The sequence below is a fragment of the Amia ocellicauda genome, chromosome 5 (genome assembly GCF_036373705.1).
Source record: "Amia ocellicauda isolate fAmiCal2 chromosome 5, fAmiCal2.hap1, whole genome shotgun sequence".
In the NCBI taxonomy this organism is placed as follows: Eukaryota; Metazoa; Chordata; class Actinopteri; order Amiiformes; family Amiidae; genus Amia; species Amia ocellicauda.
This window is the reverse complement of record NC_089854.1, coordinates 34,834,225-34,843,030: the sequence shown is the minus strand read 5'-3', so window position 1 is coordinate 34,843,030 and position 8,806 is coordinate 34,834,225. Positions and strand designations below refer to the sequence as shown.

The 8,806-nt window shown below is 37.5% G+C and overlaps 1 protein-coding gene across 2 annotated transcripts in view; it reads right to left on the bottom strand.

Moving 5' to 3' along the window:
• Positions 1–7,712: 7,712 nt before the first annotated feature.
• Positions 7,713–8,806, bottom strand: part of mrpl58 (mitochondrial ribosomal protein L58) — a 2,978-nt gene continuing 1,884 nt past the window's right edge. For both annotated transcript variants that reach the window (XM_066704910.1, XM_066704911.1), the window contains exons 5-6: positions 8,540–8,709; positions 7,713–7,963 (exon numbers count right to left, since the gene is read on the bottom strand). In XM_066704910.1, coding sequence (XP_066561007.1) covers positions 7,879–7,963; positions 8,540–8,709 — 255 coding nt within the window. In that variant the 3' untranslated portion in view covers positions 7,713–7,878. The remainder of the gene's footprint in view (positions 7,964–8,539; positions 8,710–8,806) is intronic.

The window sequence follows — 8,806 nt, the reverse complement described above, 5'->3', positions numbered from 1 at the left end:
AGAAATGCAACAGGAACAGAGGGGTTTATATGTGTAGCAGAGGGGAGCAGAGGGCAGTGAAGGAGAGTGCTGGTCCAGTGGGAGTTTGAGGATGATAGAACAAGTGCACATGGTGCCGAGGAATGTCAAGTGGCTGATTGCTGGGGAATGTGAGGGTTAGTATTCCGGTGAGGATGACCTCTGGTGGTGAGCTTGTGAATTGCGGGATGTGTGGGATACAGCAGTGACAGAGATCATGTGACAAGGCTTTGTTAAAAGTAATTATGTAACTTGTACTCCAGGTACTTTTTAAATTAGCTACTTTTGACTTTTACTTGAGTAGTTTTTTATACCAGTACTTTTACTTCTACTTGAGTAAGATTTCATCAAAGTACCAGTACTTCTACTTGAGTAGGATTTTTCAGTACTCTTCCCACCTCTGTTCATCTCTTTTTCACTTGAGGAGGTTAATAACTTCTCAGACTTTCAGTTTCTGTTTTCTTGTTCGTGATAAATGTCACTCTATTGTTGACTATCGAGTGTGGTCTAAAGATAAATTACAAGTTGTGCAAAATAAATTATAACCATTGTTGTACAGAATACCAGGAGTATATTGGTGCATGTATTTGTCAATTAAATTATTGTTGTTTTTGACTACATGTTTAGGTCTCTGTTTCCTTTAACACAATTTATTAAATTACCATTTATACTAATCATAATTTGTTTTTATTTTTCTATAAAATAATTATATAGTAAAAGTGCAATTTGTTGATTATCTCATTGTGAATTCAATTACTAGTACTGCAGGGCATAGCAGTTGAATTACAATTGAACACAGCAAGTTATAGCAAGGCCCTAGATATAACAAATAATATTAAATCATTTTTAAATGTCTAACCTAAAGACTATGAAGATATTCAACTAAACAGCTCAAACAAAACAGCCTACTTAACCTTTACACATTTTCCATCTGTACATCAGTTTGTTTTCTGAGAAGGCTGTGTTTGATTTTATGGAAATCCATTGTGTAATTGATCCTCTGTGTTTCTAGCAGAGACTGTTTTTCTTGGTCCTTCCTGTCTCAGGAAATCATTATGGACTAACCTGATGTAGGATGATAAAAGAGTTACAAAGGATTGGAGCAGTTCCATAACAACCTGCCTGAAAAAACATAACTGTGGATTTGGTAAGATACCAACTGTTGCCAGTGTTTCTTACATTTTAGTTTAATATTTGAATTAACTTTATTTTATGTTGTTGGATTAGATGAATTAATAGGTATTGCTGTTTTTAAACAAATCTTTGTTATATTTTGTATTGCACTGATAGAAGCATCATCCTAGAGCAAAAAAAAGTCTTATCTCAAATAGTTCATTGAGTCCTGGACAGACCCAATTTAGTTGGTTTCACATGTCATTTTTAATCATACAAATGTGTGGAATAATTGTATTCTGATCAATTAAGAATATTGTGTAATTTATAGTTGATTGAATCAAACACCTGCATGCCTGTCAGCCCTGAAGGACCACAGTTCACTTATTTTACTTTTTCAAGTTTTTCAGTTATGTGAAACTGGTGATTTCTGTTGACAAATTAAGTTAACTGGTTTGGTGCAATCCAGGATCAGGGTTGCAGAGCTCGCATATTACTACAGAATAGTATAAGATTACAAAGAAAACATTGTGCTCTGAAACTGTAAAATGGAAAATGTGTTTTTTCTATCATTAGATACTCTTGCCCAGTGCATTCAGGCATTGTGTCTGTTCTCTCTGATGTGAGATGGATTCCTTCAACACAAACTCCTCTGCCATCAACTACACCTCTGGCAACATTGTTGACATGCTAGCATCCGAATGCACTGACCACCCTGCTGGTACTACATTCTGGGTAGCTGTGGAGGTTGTCGTTTTCACATTGGGATTGCCAGCAAATATTCTGGTCCTGTGGATTTTACTGAGAAATAAAAGTAACTCATCCTCGTCTACGGTTTTCACACTGCATCTGGCTGTGATGGACTCCATATATTGCATTATTTTACCCATTGATGCTATTAACCATTTCTTTTTTAAAGATTATGCACTCTTATTTCAAGTATTGATATTATTCTTTGCTTTAAATGTGATGGGTGGTCCCCTCTTCCTCTCGTGCATGTGTATGGATTGGTACATAGCAGTCATGCACCCTATCACCTATATACGATTTAAGGATGGGATGTACAGGCATGTGTTCAGTGCTGTAATTTGGGCCCTTACAGTAGCTTATGGCATCTTCACGTCTTACACGTTTGCTGTGCACTTTAACCATGTAGTTACAGCTGTTTACACCCTAGTGCTTTTAGTCATGGTGTTCTGCAACATATCCATCCTGCGGGCTCTGAGACAGACCGGACCAGGCAGAGATGAAATCCATCCCATGAAGAAAAAGGCTTTCAAGATAGTTCTCACCATATTCATTATAATGTTAGTAAATCATACTCCAGCATTGTATATTTTACTGTTGGAAAAACGTATAGATTTTGTTTTATTGGAGTGTTATGTTGTTCCCATAGTCTCCTTTTTTATCACCATAAGAAGCTGTTTGCAGCCTGTCTACTTCCTTTTCAGCAAAGGGAAACTACCGTGCCAGGGTAATTCTAACCGTGAATAATGGTTTACAGAATGAGTATGTATATTTTATTAAAAAAAGAGTAGGTGACATTTAAGTTATATAAATTACCATGTTTGGAAACAAAAGTCACCAATGTGTTTCTGTGTGTAACAGCAAGCTTTACCATTTTTCATTTGTAATGTTTCTCCAATTGTTTAATATGGTTGTGGTGATGATGATGATGATGGTGAATTGTGATGATTATTATTATTATGCTTTAATTGTGTTTATACACATTTAAGCAAAGCAGCTGCCCAGAGCTAGAATAAAAGTGGGCTTTTGTTGTTTTTTATACTAAAGGTGTGACCAGAAATATTATTCTCTACCTAGCAAGTCTATAATTCAATGAGGCTGAAGGTGTTTTTTATTCCTCTGCAATATGTACACAATTATACAAAACATATTTTTATATATCATTTTTTGGTCACTGGGAAACGTTGTGAATTAATGGGATTTTAAAGTTGCCATTAAAAGGAACGACTAACATTTAAAATAACCTTAAATCACTAATAAATCAAACCCTACACTGTACTGTGATAAAGACAACAAATAAAAGCTGATAATATTTTTATATTGATAAGAATCCACCTGTCTTATTTATTTTGTTTTGTCAGCATTTATTGATAGTGATGTATCTGTTTATCTCCTGTTAATTAATAAATAATTTCCTACACACAAAAAACAATTGGTAACGTTAATGTTTGCTCCTGATCAAATAAGCTGTCCACTCAGCAGTGGGAATTGTGTTATAGCACTGCACATAGTAATTACCACCAATATTGATTTTGGCAAAGTTGTTTCCTGTCTCAAAGTGTACCATTGACCAGAGTTATATGGTCACCTTACATAGAGATTACATTGACAAGCTAAAACCCCACAGAATCTGCATTAATGGTGCAATAGATGGATACTCCAGACACATTAGAGGCATACACAACTAATATTGATATTAAATAAAGTAATAAAAAACTTTATTTACTTTTGTCAATTTTTAGACGTCAATGTTTTTCACCCCATGTGGCACCAACACGCTTCCATATCATAGCTAACGCCATCTAATTTGTTGAATTTAGAATTTGAATAAGGCATGCATTTGTAAAAAAAATTTTGTATGGGAGGCTGCGATGTAAATGGAAAAAGGACATAAAGCCAGCTGCTGCTAGATTTGTTTATATACTGATTTACTTCTAAGAAAAAGACCTCAGCAATGACTGCAGTTAATGCAAAGCCAAAGCCTAGTGCAACAATGTCTACATTACACTTATCTACTTAGATATAGTAAGGGTAGATGTTCATACACACACATACTGTTTATATATATATATATATATATATATATATATATATATATATATATATATATATATATATATATTCATATATTCATATATTTGTTTATGCACTGTGTCCCTAATATTTTTTTTAATTGAGCTGGGTGACTGGTTTTGGTCTTCGTGTTTATTTCTCTCACCTCAAATCACTTGAGAGGGTCACTTCTCCTCCACAATTACCAAGAAAATCTGTTTCCAGTGTATTGCTCCCCAGCCTCATCTGCATGTTCTCACTTTAATTTACTTATTTTTCAGTTTTCTAATTTTTTAACTGAAGTTCTCCAGTTTAATTTGCCTGAAGAAGCTAAGGAATTCTATACAAAATTCATCCTCCCACACACAGGCTGGACTCTTGCACTCTTTTGTGTTATCCCTGCTATTATATTATTGAGTAACATCAAGTGGGAGAATGCCCAAATTGGTGGATTTGGACAGAATTAAAATACTGTATTGTCCAGCGTAGAGACTTCAATTGTTTTTTCAATTATTAATATTTTGATCACTCTATGGGTGCATATATGTTACATTATATATATAATGTGGGTTGTCAATGTGATCCATTTATTTTCTATATACTTGTAACATTCTTTTTAGTGGGGTTATTGAAATGGATAGTGATTACCATTTATTTTACAGGTTTGTCTTTTGCATGTTATTTAAATAAGCTACTTTTTGATTGCAAAAGTTTCCGTTTTAATTCCACACAGCATAAAAACTTTTTTTTTTTTAAATGCTTTGTGGCTCCTGTGGGGGTGAGTGGCCCTGACCCTGCAGTCATGGTTGCTCTGATTTTGTTTCTGTGTATGTACACTCACCTAAAGGATTATTAGGAACACCATACTAATACTGTGTTTGACCCCCTTTCGCCTTCAGAACTGACTTAATTCTACGTGGCATTGATTCAACAAGGTGCTGAAAGCATTCTTTAGAAATGTTGGCCCATATTGATAGGATAGCATCTTGCAGTTGATGGAGATTTGTGGGATGCACATCCAGGGCACGAAGCTCCCGTTCCACCACATCCCAAAGATGCTCTATTGGGTTGAGATCTGGTGACTGTGGGGGCCAGTTTAGTACAGTGAACTCATTGTCATGTTCAAGAAACCAATTTGAAATGATTCGACCTTTGTGACATGGTGCATTATCCTGCTGGAAGTAGCCATCAGAGGATGGGTACATGGTGGTCATAAAGGGATGGACATGGTCAGAAACAATGCTCAGGTAGGCCGTGGCATTTAAACGATGCCCAGTTGGCACTAAGGGGCCTAAAGTGTGCCAAGAAAACATCCCCCACACCATTACACCACCACCACCAGCCTGCACAGTGGTAACAAGGCATGATGGATCCATGTTCTCATTCTGTTTACGCCAAATTCTGACTCTACCATCTGAATGTCTCAACAGAAATCCAGACTCATCAGACCAGGCAACATTTTTCCAGTCTTCAACTGTCCAATTTTGGTGAGCTTGTGCAAATTGTAGCCTCTTTTTCCTATTTGTAGTGGAGATGAGTGGTACCCGGTGGGGTCTTCTGCTGTTGTAGCCCATCCGCCTCAAGGTTGTACGTGTTGTGGTTTCACAAATGCTTTGCTGCATACCTCGGTTGTAACGAGTGGTTATTTCAGTCAAAGTTGCTCTTCTATCAGCTTGAATCAGTCGGCCCATTCTCCTCTGACCTCTAGCGTCAACAAGGCATTTTCGCCCACAGGACTGCCGCATACTGGATGTTTTTCCCTTTTCACACCATTCTTTGTAAACCCTAGAAATGGTTGTGCGTGAAAATCCCAGTAACTGAGCAGATTGTGAAATACTCAGACCGGCCCGTCTGGCACCAACAACCATGCCACGCTCAAAATTGCTTAAATCACATTTCTTTCCCATTCAGACATTCAGTTTGGAGTTCAGGAGATTGTCTTGACCAGGACCACACCCCTAAATGCATTGAAGCAACTGCCATGTGATTGGTTGATTAGATAATTGCATTAATGAGAAATTGAACAGGTGTTCCTAATAATCCTTTAGGTGAGTGTATAAGCAGGTCAGCGTGGCTGTAAAAGGGTAATGCATGAAATTAAATAAATCACTGGTAAATGTAAAAAGTTCATACAGTGGGGGAAAAAAGTATTTGATCCCCTGCTGATTTTGTACGTTTGCCCACTGACAAAGAAATGATCAGTCTATAATTTTAATGGTAGGTGTATTTTAAGTGAGAGACAGAATAACAACAAAAAAATCCAGAAAAACGTATTTCAAAAAAGTTATAAATTGATTTGCATGTTAATGAGGGAAATAAGTATTTGACCCCTTCGACTTAGTACTTGGTGGCAAAACCCTTGTTGGCAATCACAGAGGTCAGACGTTTCTTGTAGTTGGCCACCAGGTTTGCACACATCTCAGGAGGGATTTTGTCCCACTCCTCTTTGCAGATCCTCTCCAAGTCATTAAGGTTTCGAGGCTGACGTTTGGCAACTCGAACCTTCAGCTCCCTCCACAGATTTTCTATGGGATTAAGGTCTGGAGACTGGCTAGGCCACTCCAGGACCTTAATGTGCTTCTTCTTGAGCCACTCCTTTGTTGCCTTGGCTGTGTGTTTTGGCTCATTGTCATGCTGGAATACCCATCCACGACCCATTTTCAATGCCCTGGCTGAGGGAAGGAGGTTCTCACCCAAGATTTGACGGTACATGGCCCCGTCCATCGTCCCTTTGATGCGGTGCAGTTGTCCTGTCCCCTTAGCAGAAAAACACCCCCAAAGCATAATGTTTCCACCTCCATGTTTGACGGTGGGGATGGTGTTCTTGGGGTCATAGGCAGCATTCCTCCTCCTCCAAACACGGCGAGTTGAGTTGATGCCAAAGAGCTTGATTTTGGTCTCATCTGACCACAACACTTTCACCCAGTTCTCCTCTGAATCATTCAGATGTTCATTGACAAACTTCAGACGGGCCTGTACATGTGCTTTCTTGAGCAGGGGGACCTTGCGGGCGCTGCAGGATTTCAGTTCTTCACGGCGTAGTGTTACCAATTGTTTTCTTGGTGACTATGGTCCCAGCTGCCTTGAGATCATTAACAAGATCCTCCTGTGTAGTTCTGGGCTGATTCCTCACCGTTCTCATGATCATTGAAACTCCACGAGGTGAGATCTTGCATGGAGCCCCAGACCGAGGGAGACTGACAGTTATTTTGTGTTTCTTCCATTTGCGAATAAACGCACCAACTGTTGTCACCTTCTCACCAAGCTGCTTGGCGATGGTCTTGTAGCCCATTCCAGCCTTGTGTAGGTCTACAATCTTGTCCCTGACATCCTTGGACAGCTCTTTGGTCTTGGCCATGGTGGAGAGTTTGGAATCTGATTGATTGATTGCTTCTGTGGACAGGTGTCTTTTATACAGGTAACGAGCTGAGATTAGGAGATTTAATAGAGTGCTCCTAATCTCAGCTCACTACCTGTATAAAAGACACCTGGGAACCAGAAATCTTGCTGATTGATAGGGGATCAAATACTTATTTCCCTCATTAACATGCAAATCAATTTATAACTTTTTTGAAATGCGTTTTTCTGGATTTTTTTGTTGTTATTCTGTCTCTCACTGTTAAAATACACCTACCATTAAAATTATAGACTGATCATTTCTTTGTCAGTGGGCAAACATACAAAATCAGCAGGTGATCAAATATTTTTTTCCCCTCACTGTACCTACAGAACTGAGTAAACAACATGATACAAATGTCTGTGAATAATCAATGATTAAGACTTTTTTGTAGGAACAAATTTAATATGCAGAAATCATTCCAACATTATTTCTTATTTTGTTAAATTCCCACTATTACTCTAATTTACAAATATAAAACAAATGTTTGTTCAGAACTATTTTACACACAAATCTAGATTAAATAAATACAGTCGGAGGGGGGATCATTTTCAGTCAAACTGCACTCGTCTGCTCTGTTTCACAGACGAGTGCATCTTCTTTTGCTTTAGCCGTTCTTGGTTAATTTTCTCTAACCTGTGAAGAGGTACCAAAAAAGCAAACATTCAAAGATCTCTGGTAGCTAAAAGGCACAAGTTCATAGCTAGGGTCATGGGATACAATTTTTAACATTGTTTCTATGAAGAACTGCATTACGGGTTCCAAACAACTGATCTGCAAACAAACATTTGAAATACAACCAGTTTGTAAGTTGGGGACTTCCTCTAATTATGAACAATTCAAATCTTACAAACCAGCCTTTCCCCACCTTATCCTGGATTTCATTCAGGTTTATTCTGAGGATGATTTAGCTCTAAGTAATTTCAAGATTCTTGCAGGATTTCTCATTAAACTTTAAACAACTTTAAATTAAAACGGAAACTTTTGCAATCATTAAACAATGCCTTTAAACTGAGCAATACAAAATTAATAATTGCTTAGGGTTGTAATATGATGGACAAACAACATGTTGAAAAAGTGAAATAACATAAATAAATGCAGAATGTTATCAACAAATACACTCAACAGAAACGTCATACATACATTATATACAACACAGGCATGTATTATTCATTAAAACATTTTCATACCCCTCATCTGAAGGTACATTACCTGTTTTTTCTGCGAGCAGTGTCTTCCTCTGATGCTTCTCTAGGCTTGAAGCTGGCCTCTGTAATAATATCCCTGATTTTCTGCAAACAATCTGCAAAATTGCGCATCTGATATCGACTGATTTCTGAAGTCACAAAAAGCTCGCCCGATTTGTTGATTCTATTCTTATTCTGTAGGGAAAAAAATAAAACAAAATGTTAAGCACCGCATTTTCATCTTTTACGTTTCTTGTTTGTTTTTTCTAATGTATTTGTCCCAATCAAATAT